The 24567-nt window shown below is 43.4% G+C and overlaps 1 protein-coding gene across 1 annotated transcript in view; it reads left to right on the top strand.

The window, feature by feature from the left end:
- LOC137321575 (CUB and sushi domain-containing protein 1-like) overlaps window positions 1-24567 on the top strand; it is a 2214006-nt gene that overhangs the window by 1940223 nt on the left and 249216 nt on the right. Inside the window, exons 38-40 of the mRNA XM_067984007.1 lie at window positions 6185-6303; window positions 8966-9035; window positions 11190-11306. Coding sequence (XP_067840108.1) covers window positions 6185-6303; window positions 8966-9035; window positions 11190-11306 — 306 coding nt within the window. The remainder of the gene's footprint in view (window positions 1-6184; window positions 6304-8965; window positions 9036-11189; window positions 11307-24567) is intronic.

Genomic DNA, 24567 nt, shown 5'->3' with positions numbered 1-24567 from the left:
TGCTTTTGCTGTTAACTCCCCACATTGCCTACGGTTAATGCATCGAACTCTCCTTGTCTAAAATTATGTGCTTTTTGAGATGGCTTCCTCTGCACTTTTTTTTCTACCTGATCCTATACTTCGGGGTATGGTTTCTTCCTTTTTACATAGAAGTTGCAGCACAGAAAAAGGCCATTCAGCCCAACTGCTCTCTGCCGGTGTTTAAGCTGCAATTATACTGCAATCGACACATTTTCCGAGCAACAGAGAAAATAGAAAGATATACCTCTTGGTGTTTTTTTAATACTGAATATTTTAGACAGCTCCCTGAAAAAATAATTGCATCACACAAGTACAATTTCTTGACTAATATCATAGACCAGATTCTGTAGTTTTATTTCCCAATCATCCTGAAATGACTGCTCCTTAAATGTAATTCTTCAGTATGAAGATCGTTATGACTCAATGAATGGAGCTTCCTGACGTCAGTAATAATCATGATGCCCACTGTTAAGATTAAAAAGAGAAATGGATCATGAAGAAAGAAAAATGCATTAATGAATTTCAAAATGATTCCTAAAAAGAAGAGATAGGAGAAAATGAATACTGATTCAAATAATAACTGTACTCTCAGAGTTTAGCTGACAGTTAATTATGATTCGCTGTTATGATTTATGATGTCATCTGAATATTTTGATAGGATTATTTTCTTGTAATTACTCCTTCCAATTCTATATGATGTACAGAGCTGATTCCCCAATCAGCGAGTCCGAGTGAGAACTAGTGCTCACTGGACAAAAAAAATCAGGGGCTACAGGCCCACAATTTGCTCCTTACCAGGAGTGTCCAATCGGGGCAATCAGCCCATATGAATATCAGAAATAAAAACAGAAAACAGTAGAAACGCAAAGCAGGTCAGTCTTCACCTGAAAGAGAAAAGATGGTTTCACATTTCAGGTGATTCTGATGAAAGGCCTCGAAAAGAACATGAACCTGTTCTTCCCGTTCAAATATTGATCTTCTCGCTGTGCATTTCCAGCACTTCTTTCACATGGTGAAAAAAAAATACAGGCACTTTTTTTGGTAACCAGTTATGAATTCTGAGACAGTTAAAGCGTGATTACCTGACAATCATTACTCCTTCATTGTAGATATAAACTTATGTAAGGAGTCTTACAACACCAGGTTATAGTCCAACAGCTTTGTTTGAAATCACAAGCTTTCGGAGGCTTCCTACTTCACTCACCTGACGAAGGAGGAAAGCCTCCGAAAGCTTGTGATTTCAAACAAAGCTGTTGGACTATAACTTGGTGTTGTAAGACTCCTTACATTTGTCCACCCCAGTCCATCACCGGCATCTCCACATCATAGATGTAAACTGGCATTAGGTGTTTGTTGTGTTCTTCATCGGTGGCAAAGAAACATGCAAAACACAATAGGTGTTAGGACTCTCGCCTCTGAGCCAAAAGGATTTGCGATCATGCTCCAACAATGGGGTTTGAACACATTAATAATGCTGACGGTCATGGCACTCATGATCTCATGGCACTACATGAAGAAAAACAGGGATTTATTTGTTCGACACCTGTTCTAACTTAATATCACCTGAAAGTAGAACGAATGGTTATTCACGCCATTGGCTGTTTACTGGTATAGAAAGGTGGCATGCTTGTCTACATAGCAACAGTTACTGCACTTCAAAGGAGTACAATTTTGTGTTAATGGCTTTGATATGTTTCAATGAAAGGCAGTATCTAAATTCAGGTATTATTTTATTAAGCTCATCCTTACAAACTTCACAATATCCATCTATATAACTAAAATTCTTACATATATCTGTTACAGATTCACTCTTTAAGGTACCACATGAAGGTACCGCAGAAAATAAAGGCGGTAAAATTCAACATCGGTGAGGGGACTAGCGAGACATGCAATCGCAGAATGTTCGCCCGTTATACCCATTTCTCCGATTCGCTACTGCCCATTTTGCGCACTCTTATTGGCTCAAATAATAGACTTAACTGTGCCGATTTATCGAATATAAATCAGCAAAGATCCCCAGAGAGCCATAAAAAGGAACCATATCAAAGTCTGCAATTTCAGCCATTTATAAAATGGCTCCAGTCGCCGTTTGTACCCCTGACTCAGCTGAATATATAGGCATGTAAGGAAAATTTGTGAGATAACAACCATGTAAAGAAAATATAATTTCCCCTAAAGTCCAATTGTTATATAGTTGCCAGTAAAATATTCCACAATCCTACCTACCGTTTCTTTTCAGAAGCCGATCTATGTCTCCGGGATTTGGCATTTGCGTTTCCTCCTCGTCTGACGGTACACTTCTTCTCCTGGGTTTTGTTGCCTCTGTGACTTCTTTGGCTTTCCCAGCATTTCAGTTTATTTTTTTTTAAAAATCTGCTTTTTATTTTTGCTTTTGTTCTTGACAATAGAAGGAACTTGGTCTCACAATGGAGCTGAACATCAGTATTTGATTTCTGCGACCTGGATTTAAATTTATCCAGAACGATAGGTTGACGGTGTAGGGTTTTCTCATTAATCCTGTGAGGCTTGACTTAAACAAGCCACTGAGTGGAGTGACAGACACAAAGGGGGGAATTTTAATCCCCCAGGATGGGCGAGAGAGGAGAAAGGGGGAGGTTAAAATTTCAAAAATAAGAAACCCGACCCCAACCCTTCTCCCACTTCCGGTTTTAACAAGGCGGGTTGGAGGGTGGGGGGAGGCGACGGGGGGGTTGGTGACTTACCTGCTCTTGAGAGGCGGGTCAGTTATTTAAAATGTTAATGAGGCTGCATGCCTCAAATTTTACCAGAGTTTTACTTTTAACGGCTGTGGGCCATGTTCCCCAGGGCTCAGTAAACCCGGCAGCTGAAGGTAGGCAAGGACAGCAGGTAAGTGCCTTTCCAGCACAGCTTGTGGGCCAGGAGGAGCGGGAGTGCTTCCTCCCGGCCCCCCCCAAGCAAACCTGCTTATCCCTCCCCACGATCTCCCCCCCCCCCCCCCCCCGGCTTCCGATCTCCCCTCGACCCCCACGATTTTTCCCAACCTTCCACCCACGATCTCTCCCAATTGTCCATCCGCCATCTCCACCCCCGGCCTCCGATCTCGCCCCCTGACCTCCACGAACTCTCCCCACAATCTTCCCCTCCCGACCCACGATCTCTCTCCCTCTCTCCTCTCCGCTCCCCATCTGCGGCCTTGTGCCACAAGCCTTCCCGCGCGGGAAACAGAGAGAAAAAAAATAAAATTACTTCCTGCCGTTAAGTTCGCTCCCATCCTGCCTCCCTGTTAATATTGGGGCCAAAGAGTACTTCCCTTTTTGTTTACTTTATTGAAACAAAAACGAATACTCACTACGCAATCCCAATTTTTATTACAGAGTTTAACAAAACTTAGTAACTAAATTTGCAATTAAATCCAGTAACCAAATCCCTACAACTTTTGTTTGGATTGCGCTGCACCCAGAATCAAGAAGTGATCAGCTCCTTTGGTCTCTGGAGGTTCCCCCCAAGCACATCTGTGCGTTTCTTCCTTGTAGATGGTTTCTTTCTCTCCACCGACAGCTGGCAACCTAGGCGGGCCCAAGGGTCTCCTTATATCCATATTGTCTCTGCTTGTTCCTTGGTTTTTTTCTGCAGTTGTTGTTCGAATCTGCCAATCCCATCCTACCTCCGGGTATGTCTTCTGGTCATTGGTGACACAGCCTCAACCAGGGGTGCTTCCTGGGTCTTATGATCTCAATCTTTTGTACCTACACTTAACGTCGTTAAGTCTGTTCCCTGATTCAACACATTTTTCCTTATCAGTCTATCGTGCTGGTTCAACACTACTTTGTAGAACAAAGTAGCATATTCTGTGCCTGAGGTGGTTTTAATCAGCCATCTGCTCTTTGGTGATTTGCGGGCCCATCACACTTTGTGTACTGGTCTCACACATTTGCCACATCTATTGTCCTTAACATGTCACATCCTTTGATCCTTTGATTTTCTGTCTCAAATTAAGTTTCCACAGGATAGCTTGAAGACAAGGTTACTGTTGAATTTACAAAGAATGTCTCTTGCACAACATGGTTGAGTACAACATAGTCATCACATCCTATGATGCACCAGTATACGGTCATTCAACATTTCCCTTCAGTCGTTTTATTTGATCAATCTCTACAGTGGCCTATTCCATGTGTTTGCTTTCTCTGACGTGTGCATTCTATCTGCACTAATTGTGCAGAGTCTAGATTTGGGTTCAGAGCATCAGAAGTTGAGGGATATGAATTCTGAATAAAAAGGGGATACTTACTCCAAGTCACAAGTCAGTAAGCTTTTGATCAACTGTATAGGTCTTTCTTGCTCTGTAATCATAATGGGCTTCTGTTGTTGGTGAGTGCAGGGCCGAATGCTGATTTCTGTGAGATGATTATAGTGACCCACAGGTGAAATAATCTTTCTGCTGTTGGTAATGCTGCCAGTAATCATTGGGACTGCAATAGGGTGGCAGAGCTAGCAACCCATCGCCTGTTTCACTGGTATTTAAATGTCAGTGGTCCTGAGTGGGGGAAAAAGTCAGAAATTCAAGAAGTAAATATTAATGATGAGAACAGTTAAGTAAACCACTCTTGTACAACATGTGTTCACGGGTAGAGCTGTGATTTGAGCCTCCATCAAGACACCATTGGAACGTTTGATTAAAGAAACTATTGGGACCACAGCAGTTTAACTTTTGAGAAAACCATTCCCTTCTGATGCGCCAGGTTAAAATGACTGACTTTGGGCCACTTTACAGGCTTCCATAGGTGTTCATCTGCGACCTCTCACAACATCTGTGTTGGTAAAGTCCAGCTGGAAATCGACAAAAAAAAAATCAATCTAAACTAAAAATAATTATCTCTGTTACACATTGAGAATCACGTTTAATTGAGAATAAATCACTTGTGTCACAGCCAACACAACTTAATTGCGCCTGGTGTAGTGCTTATGAATTATGAGGCTTGCATCATTTGGTGCTTTATTTTCTGTAACCCACTCAGATTCTGACGCGTATGACATTTTCTCAACTTCTACTTTAGAAATGGGGTTGCAGGTTATTTTCTAAAGTTCTACGATTCAGTAATTGGGTGTTTATACCAGAATATAGAAGACAAAAAAAAATGGCCCAGGTTTTGAAAGATGCAACGTAGTGCATTATGCAAGTGGCTGGAGATTTCAGTGCAGAAATTTTATGACGACGATTTAAAATCATTACACACTTTGCTGTTTTCAGAAACCACTCCACTATTTCCATGGAGTTAAATTAGAGTTTATTTTACTGAACACCCGGGGTTAAAAATGCTGAAATCATGGCATAAGGATTTAAATGGCTGAATAGCTTTGCAGCTAAAAAAAAACCAAAATCAATTGACAGCCTATTCCCATGTTGTTATTCACTCTGACAGTGTTTTTCACCCTATTCACTTCATTACCAGCTGCCACCTACTAATTGGAATCTGTGTGGTCACCAAGTGGAATATTTTAAATGGATGCACTCCGTTTCACTGTTGAAATCAATAAAATAGCTGGCAGGCATGCATTTGTACACTGAAAATAAGGGAGTTTGGAATAAGGGCCTCCATCTTCACTGATTAAGTCTGTCCCTATCTTTGTTTAAGGAAGTAGTGCCACCAGCTGAGAATATTATAAGTTAAGTAACAAAAAGTGATTAAACGACTGCTTTATTCAGACGTAACTGGGCACTTTTTTAGTAGAGATTTTTTTTTTTAAATTGCACCTGCTAGCAATCTGATAAAAGCAGAAAATTCTGGAAATAGCAATTCAGGTGAAGGATCATACTGAAAATGTTAATCTGTCTTTCTGTTCCAGATTCGGACTGATGTGTTGTGCATTTCCCAGTATTTTTTAATTTCATATTTTTAAAAATTATTATTCATCAAGAAGATAGTACTTATCAATGTCACTATATCATATTCATGTTTGAAATACATTAATTTAGTTTAGAACCCACTGACGAATTTGGTATTATTGCCAATATGTGGTCAGATATACACACATGAAATAAGAGAAGAAAATGTGTGATGGACAGACATGTTTAAATGTTCTGTACTTTATTTTATATAATAGTAGGTTAAGAATGGTCCAAATATTTAGATTTCATATTACCTTTGATCCCTTGCAATTGAGTATGTATTTCTCGCTACAGCTGTCGGTCTTACAACCTGCCCAGATCCAGTGGTTCCTAGCAATGGCATAAAGATTGGAGACAGATACTTGGTTAATGACGTGGTGTCTTTTAGCTGTGAATCTGGTTATACACTGCAGGTAAGTTCAAGGAGGAGTCCACTTTGTTGCTGTGTGACTACGTATTACCATGAATCATAGCACTGCCATTGTGGAAAAGGGTCCATATTCTTATCAATCCGATTTCTCTATCTATTTCTCTACTGCATCTACTTACTAAATTGGAGTGGGTATGTGATTTCAACACGATTCTTATTGCAGTATTGCACAAATGCGTGTTATTGTATTACGTACTTTTGTCATGTCCCACATGAATAATTAGACTGAGGATATTCATTAGAAGTGATGGATTGCACACAATGAACCTACTTTGTAGGCTTTGGCCGTAAAGAAACTAGATTTAGATGGTTTAGTTTTACATAATCCATCTTTCCCTCATTGTGACTTCTGCTTATATCACAATTGTAATATTGAAAATAAATGTAATGTTTAGGAACCTATTTTCCAAGTGCTGTGCTTTGATTAATTCCTCTTCTCTTGCTGCCCCCACACTCAGGCACAGAGTGCGCCTTCAATCCCAGTAGTGGGCTGCTCTCAGGATGCAAAAACCATCGATCAAAAAGTCCTGCGGGACCTCGAACACATATAGCAGAATGGCTTATAAAACGTGACATTTTATTCACTGCTATTTTTCTCTCTTTGATTGAATCCAGTTGCTTGATCTGACTCTGCAGGGATCCAGTCATCCAATTCCTAACTAAAAATGACAAGAGTTGAGTCTAAAGGTTAACAGCTATGATTAGTGAACAATGTGTATGCCTTTTGTTTGTCTTATTCTGGTCTCTATTGAATTTGCTAGTCACATAATTGTCATTTTGTGCAGCTCTAAAAGAAAGAACTTGTTTATTTTCGGTCCTGAAAAATATCATCATCCAGTATTTAAAAAAGGAACATTGTGTTCCCATCAATGCATTTTTAACATAATGTACTTTTTGTAGATTGCTACATTTGATTTTCGAACCACTTAAAATCATTCACCAGCCCACCATCTTGTTTAAAAAAAAATTCTTCAGGCATTAAAGCGATAAAAGCCAGAAGAATTTTTTTCATGATTTAAATTTATTTTTTAAAGAAATACTTTGAGGCTTTTCCAACATAAAGGAATTAGGGACAAAATAGTAATTTTTGTTTTATTTTTGAAGGATAGAATAATTAATAATTTGGATCACTTTTTATAATTTTATTACATTGATTAGTGTGAACATTTTTTGAATGGCAATAAATCCATCAAGGTCACAATGCCCAAGAATCTTTCCATATCATTACTAGTTGGGTATATTCGATAAGCATCACAGAGATGTTCATTGCATCATTGTAATGCGTGTAAGGGTTTAATGGCAGGGTTTGCTCATGATTATAAGGTTAGATGTAGAAAAGATGTTTCCGATTGTGGGATAGTCCAAAATTAGGGGCCATAAATATAAGACAGTCACTAATGAATCCAATAAGAATTCAGGAGAAACTTCTTTACTCAGAGAGTGGTCCAATGCGGAACTCGCACCACAAGGAGTAGTTGAGGTGAATAGAATAGATGCATTTATGGGAAGCTAGATAAGTACACGAGGGAGAAAGGAATAGAAGGTTATGCTGATAGGGTTAGATGAAGTAAGGTGGAAGGAGGCTCACGTGGAGCATAAACACCGGCATAGACCTGTTGGGCCGAATGGCTTGTTTCTGTGCTGTAAATTCGATATAATTCATTGTAAAACCACCATCCCAATTACTTCACAAGGTTATTTTGGATGTAGAAGCTCCTTTGTTCCATTTAGTCTCATCTTTCCAGAATACCAGCTCTGCTGTTTGACTGCTCCAGCATCTGTCTGTTTCTGAAATGAGTCCAGTGTTGTGGCCTCGACCACCTTACCTGGCATCCCACTCCAGGTGCTGATTACCCTCTGTGTAAAGAAATGAAGTTGATTCCTGTCTTGAAATCTAGACGTTGCTACTTCCAACAAATAGTGTCTCAATTTTCCACCTTTGGTCAAGTGTGCTGGCAGCAACTGGTGGTGGAGATGTCAGCATTCAGGGCATGCCATGCTGTTGGTAGGTGATGATGTTCACACAGGAGGATTCATTCCTGCGATGTGATCACTGCTGGTTTATCAAGCAGTAACCCACTCTTGATTATTAGGAAATTCGAGGTGCAATATTTTAATCGACATTATTTTACCCTTTTAAGTCCAGTATATGTTACATTTTTATTTGCTGCTGTGTAAAATAATAATGACATTCCAGATCTTCTGAATTGCACTGCTAAATTTCAGAGCAGGAGGGTGGTCGAACATGATAGTCACATGTCCACTATCCGGCAGGGGTCAATAGATAGCAATCAGAAGTGGGATAGTGATCAGAAGTGACTAATCTTCCCACTCCCTGACCCAAGGCTGCTGCAGCTTATTGCAGCACCCTCAATGCCACGCAAGCAGAGTTTAGCAGACTCAGCCTAGGTACTGACCCGGGGATGTTCTGATCTTAATGGCTCATCGGGCAGTGCATTTATCCATTAATCCTTCGGAGGAGAGCAATGTAATCATGTTTATCATTTCTCCCTTTGGCATGGCAGTAATAAGAATCAAAATCAACATTAAAGGGACTAGTTTGCCAGAGAATGTCTTGGCTTTTTGTGCGGCTGTTTCAATTTTTCAACTTCTAAATTGTATGTGGTCTGAATGTTTCTTTCTAGGGACAGGCCCATGTTTCTTGTATGCCTGGAACTGTTCGCCGTTGGAACTACCCACCTCCAATCTGCATTGGTAAGTAGAGAAAGATCCCTTACAGTTGATGAATTCCCTATCTCAGTAACAGAAAAAAAGGATCATGGTGCAATACTAGTCATTTAATGAGGGGTACTTTTATGGTCTGCCCTACATAACCTAGAGGCCCTGAAGCCCAATTGCAGTGCTTCTACTGCCACACCAACTAGGAATCAGCATGGATTGGGAATTGAATCTGGTACTGACCTGGTATAGCTCAGTTTTTTGTTTCCTTTACTAACTGAACAAGTTTTAAACTTTATCTTTTTTTCTCAGCAATCACATATGAAGTGTACCCATTCTCAACCTTGGTTCTAGTTTTTAATTATTTGGACTTTAGAAAGCACAAAATTGCTATTTGAACAAAAATTGCCAGGGAAGGTGTTGACTGATGGTCACATACTTCCCTCACAGTGAAAACTGGCAGGAGAATCATTCCTGGGCTCTTCTTGTGAGTTGGTTTTGTAGAAATATGGCAAAAGTCTGAGAGCAGGTTATCTGCCCAATCACTTCAACTGTGAGATGGGAGAATAAAAGCTTAAGAAGAGGGAGTCAAATCTCAACAACACAAAAGAAAGAAAAAGCTTCCATTTATGCAGCGCCTTTCATGACTCTCAGGATGTACCAAAGTGTTTCACAGCCAATGAAATACTTTTAAAGTGTAGTCACTGTTGTAATGTAGGGAGACATGACAGACAATTTGCACACAGCAAGATCCCACAAACAACAGTGAGCTAAATGACCAGATGGTCTTTTTTAGTGATGTTAGTTGAGGGATAAATATTAGCCAGTACACCAGGAGAACTCACCTGCTCTTCTTTGAATAGCTCCATGGGAGCTTTTACATTCACCTGAGAGGGCAGGTGGGGCCTCGGTTTAACATATCATCCAAAAAAAGGCACCTCCGACAGTGCAGCACTCCTTCAGTGCTGCATTGAAGTGTCAGCCTAAGTTATGTGCTCAAGTCCTGGACTAAAGCTTGAGCGTTACCGCTGAGCCAAGGCTAACACAGAAAGTAGAAATTAACTTGGAATCAACTGAATATGGATCTGTTAAAGTGTATCCTAAGCTTTATTCTTTTAGACCTGAGCTTCTCTTGTATTATTTTCAATCTTGGCGGTGCATAACTTTGAGCCTTGGCCATTCAGCTGGACTTTGCTCCAAAAACGTCCCATTGTCTTTTGTCTTGTGCAAGCAGATGAGATTTTAGTAACTGACAAGTAATAATGTTGTGCTGTTATACACATCAGCCAAAATGGAGTCCATCAGCTGTTGAACTGAAACTGGCCCCTGCAGCACCAGCCACTTTAATTTGGTTGCTTGTATGAGCGATGTCACCTGGGGCTGTGCCTGTGATGGAGATACTAGGACACTTAATTGAGGTCATGACTGTGTGAGATAATTGCCTAGTTTAGATTCATGCAAATGTAAGAAAGCACAGAATTTAAAACAGACTTATGGTCAGTAGATTCACATGGTGGAACAACAATTAATTGCAGGAAGCAAGTTCTGTGTGATAAGATAAAGGAACAAGGAATTGTACTGATCGCAACTTTAGAAAGATATTTGTTAGTTAGGAATTCATCTCATTAAATGAACTACAGGTAGAAACATGTTTGCTCATTAGTTAGAATTTCAGCTTATTAACTGAGTTATTCATGAGGTATATGTTCGATGTTTGCTTATTAGTTTCTCCTTATATGGAATACTCTAACTCTTTTGGTATAATCATGTAATGATATGCCTGTGGTCACGTACACCTGGGACCTTTAGAGTTTAAAAAGGGGAACTTCAAGAAGCTCCTTGAGTGCACCCACTGGAGCGTGCAGGATAGAATTGATCCAGGCTGGTGGGACGAAATGGTGTCTCCCAGATCAGTACGGTACTATTTGTTTATATCTACTGAATAAAGCTTACAGATAGACCTTTGGTGGTGGAGTGTCTCACTGTAGGGCCTTGAGCCTAAATTACAAATTGAACTTTGAGAAGATTATAACCCTCAAATTTGAAAAATCTAATCTTATTTACAGCCTGAACTTTTTGATTGGAAAACCTGTGCCGAATGTAGTACTGATAATTAATGGGAGGAATTTGACATGGGGGCCACAGAGCAGCTGCATGGAATAAATGACGTTTTTTTTTATTATTAATCAGCTAGATGTGGAGGGATCCTGACTGAGTTGAACAACGTCATCCTAAGTCCTGGATTTCCTGGAAATTACCCAAGCAATTTGGATTGTTCTTGGAAGATTTTATTGCCCATTGGATATGGTAAGGAAGCTAAAATGAAATGTGAAGGTTGAAGTTTTTTTTTAATTCGTTCGTGGGATGTGGGCGTCGCTGGCGAGGCCGGCATTTATTGCCCATCTCTAATTGCTCTTGAGAAGGTGGTGGTGAGCCGACTCTTACCAAAGATAGGTAATGTACTGCATAGACTCATCTGGGCTAGAGTGATCTCCTGGACTAGTTTCAATCGCCATAGGGATCAATCGCCAGAGGAATTTCCCAGGTTTTTTTCCCCCAAATTGGCCAGGTTTTTCGCCTTTCCCTGGAGATCACATGGCGAGGGATGGGGAGTGCGTATACTGTGATACACAAGGTATCATGATCGCGTGGGACAGGCTGGATGGACCAGAGGGTCTTTTCCTGTCCGTCATTGCTCATATTGAATGGTGACACTGAAAGTGCTTAAGTGAATATCTGTTGCAACTCTGCAAGCCAGTTCAGAATTAGGGTGTCAAGTTAAGGCTTTTCCTGGTGATAACAGATCTCCTCAGTAAGTTTGAAAAGCTTCACAAGTCACTTATAAGCATCCTTACTTCACTCGATTATGAAAATTGTAATGCACTGACCCACCAGCATACTCTGCTGGCGTATCTGTAAAATAAACAGTGTCGTCTCAGTATCAAAAATTATGGCCTCCATTTTTACAGGGGGCGCTGGAGTCTGGTAGCGGGAAACAAACCCGGTAAGGTTGGGTACACGGAGGCCCTGCCGATCTTAACGGCAGTGTCACGCCTGACTACCGGCTAGATTGACCATTTGGCCGGCAGGCAGGAGTGAGCATCTGACGGCAGAAGGCCGCAACTGGGGACCTGTGGGACCAGTTCCCAGCAGTCAGTTGTGGGGAGAAGGCTGTGGCCACGATCGGGGTGGGGGGTGAGGGGGGGAGAAGGCTGTGGCCACGATCGGGGGAGGGGGTGGGGGGGGGAGAAGGCTGTGGCCACGATCGGGGGAGGGGGTGGGGGGGGGAGAAGGCTGTGGCCACGATCGGGGGTGAGGGTGAGGGGGGGAGAAGGTTGTGGCCACGATCGGGGGTGAGGGTGAGGGGGGGAGAAGGCTGTGGCCACGATCGGGGGTGAGGGTGAGGGGGGGAGAAGGTTGTGGCCACGATCGGGGGTGAGGGTGAGGGGGGGAGAAGGCTGTGGCCACGATCGGGGGTGAGGGTGAGGGGGGGAGAAGGCTGTGGCCACGATCGGGGTGGGGGGTGAGGGGGGGAGAAGGCTGTGGCCACGATCGGGGGAGGGGGTGGGGGGGGGAGAAGGCTGTGGCCACGATCGGGGGTGAGGGTGAGGGGGGGAGAAGGTTGTGGCCACGATCGGGGGTGAGGGTGAGGGGGGGAGAAGGCTGTGGCCACGATCGGGGGTGAGGGTGAGGGGGGGAGAAGGTTGTGGCCACGATCGGGGGTGAGGGTGAGGGGGGGAGAAGGTTGTGGCCACGATCGGGGGTGAGGGTGAGGGGGGGAGAAGGTTGTGGTCACGATCGGGGGTGAGGGTGAGGGGGGGAGAAGGTTGTGGCCACAATCGGTTGGGGGGGTAGTAGAGAAGGCTGTGGCCACGATTCGGGGGAGGGGGTGTGGGGAACAAGGCCATGGCCACGATTCGGTCGAGGGGGGGGGGGGAGAAGGCCATGGCCACGATCGGTTGGGGGGGTAGTGGAGAAGGCTGTGGCCACGATTCGGGGGAGGGGGCGCTGGGGAACAAGGCCATGGCCACGATTCGGTCGAGGGGGGGGTGGGGGTAGTGGAGAAGGCTGTGGCCACTATCGGAGGGGTGGAGGAGAAGGTTCTGGCCACGATCGGGGAGGGCGTAGCCCCTCCTGGCCCACAAGGAAACCTAAAGTAAACTTTTTAAACTTACCTTCTGGGCTTCTCCTTGCCCATGATCCAGCTCCCGACAGGTTTACTTGATGGGGGGGAGCCTTCACTGACCACCTCCCCCAGCTCAGGCCTTCAACGATAATTGCAGATCAGGTCCTGATGACATCATTGTACCCGATGTGCTGATCTAAAGTCGGACTTTAGATCCTTCCTGCGGGAGTCCTGCTCGCCTGTTCAAAAGATCAGGTTAAGATCTGGAGATGGCGGGAAGACTACGGGATCAGAGGGGGTTAGTGACGCCTTATTTTAACTGCGCCTGCCTGGCGGAAACCAGGTTGGGGGGGGGGGGCAGTTAAAATTGGGGCCTATGTGTCAGTGCTTTAATAGATTCAGAAATCCATTTGAAAATAGCACTACTTAAAAATAATGACCTCGTAATTACATTATGGGATACTAATGTACAAACATTTAACACATCCGGCCAAAATTGCTCTCACTGCTATCTTAGAGTGGTGATAGCTCATTTATTTTAAACAGATTAATGCCTTTACTTAAAATGGCTGGGGGCGGGTAGGGGGGGGACTTTCAGATGAATATTGAGTATTCATGTATTGGTATGTCATGACATAATTTCAGGGACATTACATTAAAATTGATATCCCATTGTGTCTTAAACAATGTGTTTGAAATACCTAATTCTTTGCGCAGACTTTAAGGGCAATCTTTACCTTGCAAATCACTCGATTTATCAGGGAGGACCGGGTTTTATGCCACCTTCCTCCCTAAAGGAATGCTGTTTGCTTGCAACCCCGGGAGTCAGTGTTTAGCACAGATTGTCTTGGATCCTGTAAGGAATAGAAATATGTTCAATATTCCAAATGTCTGATGAATGCCAAGCCTCATGGTAAAAGCATTGTAATGCACTTGTTTTTTTTTTGGGGAACATACTTAAAATTTTCTTTCGGGTCGACAAATATTTACATCTGCAAATACAGTTCACTTATTGCTGACATTTCTAGTTTCTGCAGAGGGTCAGTTTGAGTTTGTTTCAATAATCTAATACCAAATCGAACTTTGTTCAATATTGCCAGGAACCATCATCTCAGGCAAGAGATGGATTTCAGGTTCATTCATCCACAGTGACATATTTCATTTTAAAAAATGAAACGCAATGACTCGTGCTAGTGTGATGAAAGTGGGAGTTGAATATTCGGGACAGATAGTTGTTCTGAAGTTTTGGCGATGCAGTGATAGACTTTTGTCTTTATGAATGTAAAGTATCACACCCATAACCAATTCTCCTTCAATTTAAATGAATGGATGACAAATCGAATGGGCTCCGCTACGGGCATGCAGTCTTACCCGCCTAATTTTCCAATACGCGCCCCTCCCAGACAATTAGATACACCCAAGTGCAAAAGAAGAACATTTGTCTCAATGTATCTATCCTGTGAATTAATGGAACCTTAGTCAGGTGGACTCCATTGCTGGCGTGTGATCCTGCCCATCTGGTTCTCCTCTCTGTGCTGTGCCCACACTCGAAAGATGACAATCTGCCTCATTGCGTTGAGGATCAGAGAGACATTTTGCAAAAGGTTCTTCAAGAGATTACATGGGTTGCGTATTGTCCCTGATCAGGTAAGTTGCACACTTCTGTGAAAGGGGCAGACTTGATGGCTTGAATGTCTGTTCCTTGCTCTTTCATATTTTTACTATGATTCAATAAGAACTTCTGCAGAATGTAATCACGTTAAGTAGTCCTCATTATTGTGTGTTCTGAAGTGTAGCAGTCTAAAAAATGATTTTCAGCCTGAAGTTTTAGTGTGATTGTTGCAGTTTTTAGTTTCTGGATAAAATCATGTTTGTTCTTAGTACTAAACTTAAAACTCAAGAAAAGTTTGGGAAGAAACTTTGCTCTAAGTACCTATCATGAGAATGTCTCAAAGCTCTATAATCATAGGAAAACATATATTATTCTGTGTTGGGTGTTGGAAAGTCATACAGGAGCGACATGGGCAAGCCTATGACCAGCAATTTCCAAAAACTTATTGGGATCAATTTCCATCTTCAGCGTATGTCGGGTGGATGGTGGACTGAGTGATTGGAACAAGCGTCTGATGTCGCCATTGAGAGGCCAGAACCATCTTGTTGGACTAGCCTAATTTGCATTCTACTGGCCAACTGCCCAGGTGTTTCTAGCACTGATAGGAGCACTGTCATGGGAGTAGTAGGTTGGAAAAAAATTATTTAACAAAGACACAATGGACGAACACCAGGGTGATAATTTTGTTTTATTACATTACTGTTAGCCATTAAAATGTAATGCCGTTTGTGATTATTAATTTGTCTGCAATGTTGGGGTGTCATGTAAATCAATGTTCGTCTTTGGTTGGACGGACTTTATTGGAGGGTAGATAAAGTGCGAGAGATGATCATGACTGTACAGGATGTGGGGGGGTGGGGACAGATGGGCAGGACTAGTTCAGGTGAAGCACTGTTGAATTAACTGTTGATGAAGAGCTCTAGCTGCAGGCTGCTGTTGGTGCCCTCCCTCGCTGTCAGTGGAGTCTTCCTTATAAAGTGGCGGAAGGTCTTCATCCACTCTTTACCTACAGCAATGTTGTGGATAATGCAGCAGTCTACTATGATCCAGGACACTTGTGTCCAGGCTGTATTGCAGAAAGCCCCAAGACCTGTTCAGGTAGCAGAAGCATTGATTCAGCATTCCAATGGTCTGATTGATGATGGAGCTTGTGGACCAGTGGCTTTGCTTGTATCATTTTTCAGCTGGCAAGTGTGGGTTTTGGAAAGGTTTTCATGAACCGATGGGGATAACCCTTATTGTCAAGCAGCCAGCCTTTGACTTGCTGGGATGGATTAAATTGCTGCCAGAATTGGTATCAGCTTGTGGGCATCCTAATTACATATGAACATATGAATTAAGAGCAGGAGTAGGCCGTTCAGCCCCTCGAGCCTGCTCTGCCATTTGATAAGATCATGGCTGATCTGATTGTGACCGACTTTCCCGTCTACCTACTATAACCTTTGACTCCCTTGTTAATCAGGAATCTATCTAACTCAGCCGAAAAAATATTCAATGACCCTGCCTCCACCGCGCTCTGGGGAAGGGAGTTCCACAGATTCACGACCCTCTGAGAGAAAAAAATTCTCCTCATCTCCGTCCTTAATGGGAGACCACTTATTTTTAAACTGTGAACCCCTAGTTCTAGTCTCTCCCACAAGGGGAAACATCCTCTCAGCATCTACCCCTTCGAGTACACTCATTCTTCTAAATTTCAGTGTCCTTTTCTTTCCAATTTTCTCCCTTTGTCTCCTTAAGGTGGGTGTAGAGTTCTACCAATGCTGATTGCCCTCAGGAGCTCACCCAAATTCTCATTTTTCATGCGAGAGTCGAGAGGGCACATGTTGGCATCCTATTTGACTATGGGGATCATCACAATCAGACCCAGTTCTGTCCTGACCTCCCATCCACACGTTTCAGCAGGGAGTTTTAGATGGTAATCAGGAGCAGGGCTGACTTTTAACTTCCTTAGCCCAAGGGCACCGGAGTCATTTATGGTATTTCCACAAACTGCTGTGGCTGAGATCAGCTAACTCAGCATGTTAAAATTGGATAGCCATGTGGTGAAGGATTGAACACTAGAGCCTGCTCTTTAGTTGTTTCCAAGCCTTAATTCACAGAGATTCCCCTTTACACACACACCACATCCCAGCTAAGATCTTCGAGAAAAACGATACATTAGAGTCCCCAGTTTATACCCACCACCTGAATACAATTAACACTCATTGATATAAATCATTCAATTAACACAGCACGGACGAGGAAGTAAACGCAGGACCTCCCTGGTTTGTGTTGCTCACTTTACACTGGGCACAGCGTTTATTAACCACGACATTGGGGGAGCACAAGCTGACTTTCCTTGATACTGACAGAGGGGAACCACAGCAGATCAACAGATTTGTTGTGCCTGATTCCAAAACAGCATGGCATTGATCAGTATTCATTTCCCTTTAAACATTATGTAAAACAGTATAATTCAATACATCCCATGGAGAAATGAAAATGGGTTTTTAAAGACAAATTTGAACAGAACAGTTCCTTGAAGATATTACTTCTACTTGAATGGAAAAATATATTATGCCATCTTTGTGTTAGAAGGTCAGCAGCAAGTAAAGTTGAACATGTGATGGATTTGATCGAACAAGTCTTGCAATCACAAGCATGGATTCACAATACCAGATAGCTGATTAAATACAAGTACTGAGCTGGATATCTAGGCCCTCTTGAGGAGTATTCAGTTATTCATATAAGTGGAAAACATTGAGGTATAAATGCTACCTGAATATACCCTCTAAAAGGTGATTACATGGCTTACCTTTAAAAACTCAATCCCATTGTGTGTAGAGTTGCACAGAACATATATTATGCATCAAAATACAAATGTCAGCAATGAACTGAACACTATAGAACTGAGAGGAATGTAATTGCTCTTGTACGGCTGAGACTACCTCTGCGATGATACCAAAATATCAGTTCTTGACGTCATATGTTACTGTATTTCTGCACGCACACACTCACAAACACACACTCGCAAACACACACACACACACACACGTATCTGCTTGGTGAGAGAATATGCTGCCTCTTCAGGAATCTTTATAATCGTATAAAGTCTGACTTTAAACTTAAGGCAAGTCCCACCTGTTTCAAAAATCCCAGTTTGCCGACTAAGCATATTCTTGATTCCCTCTGAACATTATTAATTTGTCACTGGGTATGCCAGGGACGTGAAGTGTGCTTGTTCTCCTCATTGAAGATTACCAGTGCTCCTTCTGCTCAAGCTCCAGCTGACATCAATTGCTGCCCAAATTCAGCAGCTCCCGTGGGGAAATGACACTATGGCTGCAGAAGGGAACGAGCTGTCTGCCAGCAAAGGCACCATTCATCACAGCAAGCGACCGCCTTTTTTTAAAAACACAAAGTCAAATATCGACAAGCTGCATTTCCTTTTCTTTTATGCTGAATACCTAAAAGCTTTGCGCCTATAAATAATCAATGTTTTACTGATGAAAAAATGCATGGAGGACGTACACGTTAGTTTTTAAGTAAACTGTAACTTTTCACGTTAAAATAATATTCGATCATTGCTCAGTCGTTGAGTATATTCAAGGCTGAGATCGATAGATTTTTGGACTCTAGGGGAATCAAGGGAAATGGGGATCGGGCGGGAAAGTGGAGTTGAGGTCGAAGATCAGCCATGATCTATTGAATGGCAGAGCAGGCTCGAGGGGCTACTCCTGTTCCTATTTCTTATGTTCTTAATATGGTCTCAATATTCACCTCCCCTGCCCCCCCACCCCTCCGACGAGAATCAATTGGGCAAGGGGTTCAAATGCCAAAAGTGGCGATCCCGCTCCCAACCCGCTGCGTTCCCAGTCGCGCGATATTAATGGCAGCGAGTATCGAGGTCGACGAGTCTCCCTCTGCAGAGAGACGGGAGGCTCATAAATACATATAAATCGGGGTCCTGTGATGCAATTAGGACATCAATGTTATTTTTAAAAATTCATTCATGTGATGTGGGCATCGCTGGCGAGGCCAGCATTTATTGCCCATCCCTAATTGCCCTTGAGAAGGTGGTGGTGAGCCGCCTTCTTGAACCGCTGCAGTCCATGTGGTGACGGTTCTCCCACAGTGCTGTTAGGAAGGGAGTTCCAGGATTTTGACCCAGCGACGATGAAGGAACGGCGATATATTTCCAAGTCGGGATGGTGTGTGATTTGGAGAGGTATGTGCAGACGGTGTTGTTCCCATGTGCCTGCTGCCCTTGTCCTTCTAGGTGGTAGACGTCGCGGGTTTGGGAGGTGCCGTCGAAGAAGCCTTGGCGAGTTGCTGCAGTGCATCCTGTGGATGGTACACACTGCAGCCACGGTGCGCCGGTGGTGAAGGGAGTGAATGTTTAGGGTGCTGGATGGGGTGCCAATCAAGCGGGCTTTGTCCTGGATGATGTCAAGCTTCTTGAGTGTTGTTGGAGCTGCACTCATCCAGGCAAGTGGAGAGTATTCGATCAAACTGCTGACTTGTGCCTTGTAGATGGTGGAAAGGCTTTGGGGAGTCAGGAGGTGAGTCACTCACCACAGAATACCCAGCCTCTGACCTGCTCTTGTAGCCACAGTATTTATGTGGCTGATCCAGTTCAGTTTCTGATCAATGGTGACCCCCAGGATGTTGATGGTGAGGGATTCGGCGATGGTAATGCCGTTGAATGTCAAGGGGAGGTGGTTAGACTGTCTCTTGTTAGCAATGGTCATTTCCTGGCACTTGTCTGGTGCGAATGTTACTTGCCACTTATGAGCCCAAGCCTGGATGTTGTCCAGGTTTTGCTGCATGCGGGCACGGACTGCTTCATTATCTGAGGGGTTGCGAATGGAACTGAACACTGTGCAATCATCAGCGAACATCCCCATTTCTGACCTTATGATGGAGGGAAGGTCATTGATGAAGCAGCTGAAGATGGTTGGGCCTAGGACACTGCCCTGAGGAACTCCTGCAGCAATGTCCTGGGGCTGAGATGATTGGCCTCCAACAACCACTGTCATCTTCCTTTGTGCTTGGTATGACTCCAGCCACTGGAGAGTTTTCCCCCTGATTCCCATTGACTTCAATTTTAGTAGGGCTCCTTGCCCGGTCAAATGCTGCCTTGATGTCAAGGGCAGTCACTCTCACCTCACCTCTGGAATTCAGCTCTTTTATCCATGTTTGGACCAAGGCTGTAATGAGGTCTGGAGCCTAGTGGTCCTGGCAGAACCCAAACTGAGCATTGGTGAGTAAGTGCCGCTTCATAGCACTGTTGACGACACCTTCCATCACTTTGCTGATGATTGAGAGTAAACTGATGGGGCGGTAATTGACCGGATTGGATTTGTCCTGCTTTTTGTGGACAGGACCTACCTGGGCAATTTTCCACATTGTCGGGAGGATGCCAATGTTGTAGCTGTACTGGAACAGCTTGGCTAGAGGCGCGGCTAGTTCTGCAGCACAAGTCTTCAGCACTACAGCTGGGATGTTGTCGGGGCCCATAGCCTTTGCTGTATCCAGTGCACTTAGCCATTTCTTGATATCACGTGGAGTGAATCGAATTGGCTGAAGACTGGCTTCTGTGATGGTGGGGATATCGGGAGGAGGCCGAGATGGATCATCCACTCGGAACTTCTGGCTGAAGATGGTTGCAAACGCTTCAGCCTTGTCTTTTGCACTCACATGCTGGACTCTGCCATCATTGAGGATGGGGATGTTCACAGAGCCTCCTCCTCCCGTTAGTTGTTTAATTGTCCACCACCATTCACAACTGCATGTGGCAGGACTGCAGAGCTTTGATCTAATCCGTTGGTTGTGGCATCGCCTAGCTCTGTTGCTTCCGCTGTTTAGTATGCATGTAGTCCTGAGTTGTCGCTTCACCAGTTGGGTACCTCATTTTTAGGTACGCCTGGTGCTGCTCCTGGCATGCTGTTCTGTACTCTTTTCTGCTCAAGCCTCTGGGGTAGTACCTTGTAGAAGTGATTGATGTAGGAAGCGAACGGCTATATAGATGACGAAGGGTTAACACTTGGGTGTATCAATAAACGGCTTTTGATGATTTGAATGGTGGAGCACATTAAAACTTTTGTCACTTCAGCCCTTCCCGTGTGCCCCATGATTTGAAGGCAATTTCTATGGGTCTGTTTTTTATGGTATTGGTGTGGAAGTCAGACAATGTTTTCATGGTGACAACCTGGAGGATATCAAAGCAATGGAGTGAAGATTGCAGGACTTTGACATCATTGGGGTTGGGGATGTTCACAGTATCTCCTCCTCCCGTTAGTTGTTTCATTGTCCACCTAGCTGTACTTAAAGTAGATAAGTCACCCGATCTGGTTGGGATACATCCTATGTTGCTGAGGGAAGTAAGGATGGAAATTGCGACGGCACTGATCATAATCTTCCAAGCATCCTTAGATACGGGGGGTGGTGCCAGAGGACTGGAGAATTGCGAATGTTACACCCTTGTTCAAAAAAGGGTGTAAGGATAAACCCAGCAACAATAGGCCAGTCAGTTTAACCTCGATGGTGGGGAAACTTTTGGAAACGATAATATGGGACAGAATTAACAGTCGCTTCGACGAGTGTGGATTGATTAGGGAAAGCCAGCACGAATTTGTTAAAGGCAAATCGTGTTTCACCACCCTGATAGAGTTTTTTGATGAGGTGGCAGAGAGGGTAGATGAGGGCAATGCAGTTGATGTGGTGTATCTGGACTTCCAAAAAGTGTTTGGTGAAGTACCGCATGGTAGGCTTATCATCAAGATTGCGGCCCGTGGAATAAAGGGGACAGTAGCAACATGGATACAGAATTGGCTAAGTGACAGGAAACAGAGAGTAGTGGTGAACGGTTGTTTTTCGGACTGGAGGGAGGTGTACAGTGGTGTTCCCCAGGGGTCGGTGCTGGGACCATTGCTTTTCTTGATATATAGTGAAGACTTGGACTTGGATATACAGGGCACAATTTCAAAATTTTCAGATGACACGAAACTTGGAAGTGCAGTGAACAGTGAAGATGATAGTGATAGACTTCAAGAGGATATAGACAGGCTGGTGGCATGAGCGGACATGTGGCAGATGAAATTTAACGCACAAAAATGCGAAGTGATTATTTCGGTAGGAAGAATGAGAAGAGGCAATATAAACTAGAGGGCACAATTCTAGAAGGGGTACAGGAGCAGAGAGATCTGGGGGTATATGTGCACAAATTGTTGAAATGGCAGGGCAGGTTGAGAAAGTGGTTAAAAAAGCATACGGGATCCTGGGCTTTATAACTAGAGGCATAGAGTACAAAAGTAAGGAAGTCATGATGAACCTTTATAAAACACTGGTTCGGCCACAACTGGAGTATTGTGTCCAGTTCTGGGCACCGCACTTTAGGAAAGATGTGAAGGCCTTAGAGAGGGTGCAGAAGAGATTTACTGGAATGATTCCAGGAATGAGGGACTTTAGTTACATGGATAGACTGGAGAAGCTGGGGTTGTTCTCCTTGGAACAGAGACGGTTGAGAGGAGATTTGATAGAGGTATTCAAAATCATGAAGGGTCTAGACAGAGTGGATAGAGAGAAACTGTTCCTATTGGTGGAAGGGTCAAGAACCAGAGGGCATTAGATTTCAGGTGATTGGCAAAAGAACCAAAGGTGACATGAGGAAAAACTTTTTTACACAGCGAGTGGTTAGGATCTGGAATGCACTGCCCGAGGGGGTGGTGGAGGCAGATTCAATCATGGCCTTCAAAAGGGAACTGGATAAGTACTTGAACGTAAAAAATTTGCAGGACTACGGCGATAGGGTAGGGGCGTGGGACTAGCTGGTTTGCTCTTGCGTCGAGCCAGCACAGACTCGATGGGCCGAATGGCCTCCTTCCATGCTGTAACCTTTCTATGATTCTATGAATCCAGGTCCTGGCGTCATTCTCCTGCTGCTGACTCCCTCAGCCACCTCAATCCAGGCCCTCTTGGTTGTCGCAGCAGGTTTCTTCTTCCCACTTGTGGGGAACAACACTTCTTGCCCTCACTTTACCCAGCATTATCTCCAAGGATGCATCATTGAACCTGGGGGCCACCTTCCCTCCCTTAGCAGGTATCCTTCCAATAGTCAACGATTAATTTGAGTCTTCACAGTCCTTTCCCTCAGCCTCCGTTGCAGAGTGGACTGAGCCTTTGAATAGTGGACAGGGAATTGCGTTATGTGGGGAAGTGGCAAACCTGCAGAAGAAGCATTCCATCGAGAAACCCAGAAACTTTATATAAATGATGGCTGGCCAACCTTACAATGCTGTGGGTTCGTCACCAGCTAACACCTTGGCACGCCGCCTTCCCAACTCCGGGTTAATATCCGGGCCGATATTTTAGCTGTGGGCAGGATATGGATAGCTCTGTGAGTGTTGTTGGAATTGCAGTCCTTTAAATAACTTTCCTTGCTAGAAATATGCATACACTGTATAATAAGATTAGTCATCCTGTTGTCACAACGAGACAAACAGAATATTGTGCGAAATTTTTCACAGAATCATGAGGGTTTTTTGGAATGCAGTTTCCATCCACTTGTTTCATTTGGTATTATTTAGGTACTTATTAAACCCAGGTCTGCATTATAGTTATTTTTATTTGGTGTGGGGGCTAGATGGTATTGTTTATTGATATACCTTGTAAGAGGTTAAAGAGGTCGAGACGAAAGAGTCTACAATATAGGGTTAGCTACAGAGTGATAGGATCAAGCACTCGATGGAATCTTATGGTTCCTGTGCTGCCAGGTGAGAGTAAGTATTCGTCTGAAGGACAATAGAGTAGAGTTTAATCGTGGCGATATGAGGAAAGATGAATATTCTGGAGATTTGCCTGATTATCTTTGAGGATCAGGGAGGATTTATTGAGAACTTTCCCTCAGGAGATTAAATGAATGGGAGATCATGGGATTCCAACATAGGGTGAATTATGCATGGTTTGTGGAAGGAGCAGGCTAGATGGCTTTTTCTTATTCCATGCTTTCTTTTACTGTTGGAGGCAAAATGGTGAAGATCTTTGATACGCAATCCTACAGATATCTTAAGTCCCAAGGTTGCAAAGCATTCCCATCTGTCAAACTCCTTGGTGATGAGTTTCTGGTCAAGCTGCTAATTGAATCATAGAATCGTATAATGTTACAACAAATAAATAAGGTATTTAGCCTATCAAGACTCATGGTAATGGATTGCACCTCCTGAGGCATCTAATTTAGGGGGAGGAGGTAAGGATTGTGAAGAGTGGGTGTGGAAGGTAATGTTGCAAGTAAAAAATTGACTCTTGACAGCCCATCAGGATTGAAACAGCTGCATAAAAGTAAATGCCCTGAGTCACTGTACCCTCTAGGCTAAAACAGTTTATGTGGAGACAAGCATCCATGTGAAGAAATTATGCAGTATAATTAGATGTAAATAAAGGATAAAAGTGTTTTGTTATATCTGGCAAATAATATGATTGTTTTTGATCCATTTTCAGCTCTGTAATGAATTCTATCTTTCTGAGCTCCATGCCAAATGATGGAAAAGAATGCTTCGCAGTATCAGTTAACCTAAATTAGCTTCTGACTGAACCTTTTTTTTCAACTGAATAGACCGTTAATTAAACTGGACACCTGCATCATGCACCATGTGTTTGCATAATCCTTTGGTTAATTTACTGCATAAAATGTCCCAGGGGCAGGGTTGCAATGATGTCAAGCATTTGGAGATAATGTGATGTCCCAATCTAATCCTGTGCTCATATCATGTCCTTTCACTATGCGACAATGGTGGGAAAAATTCTGCTCTCATGTATAATGTACATGTCTATCTCTTAATCGTTTACGTTGC

The sequence above is a fragment of the Heptranchias perlo genome, chromosome 5, assembly GCF_035084215.1.
Source record: "Heptranchias perlo isolate sHepPer1 chromosome 5, sHepPer1.hap1, whole genome shotgun sequence".
Taxonomy (NCBI): Eukaryota; Metazoa; Chordata; class Chondrichthyes; order Hexanchiformes; family Hexanchidae; genus Heptranchias; species Heptranchias perlo.
The sequence above is the reverse complement of the archived record's forward strand: the minus strand, read 5'-3'. Positions and strand labels throughout refer to the sequence as shown.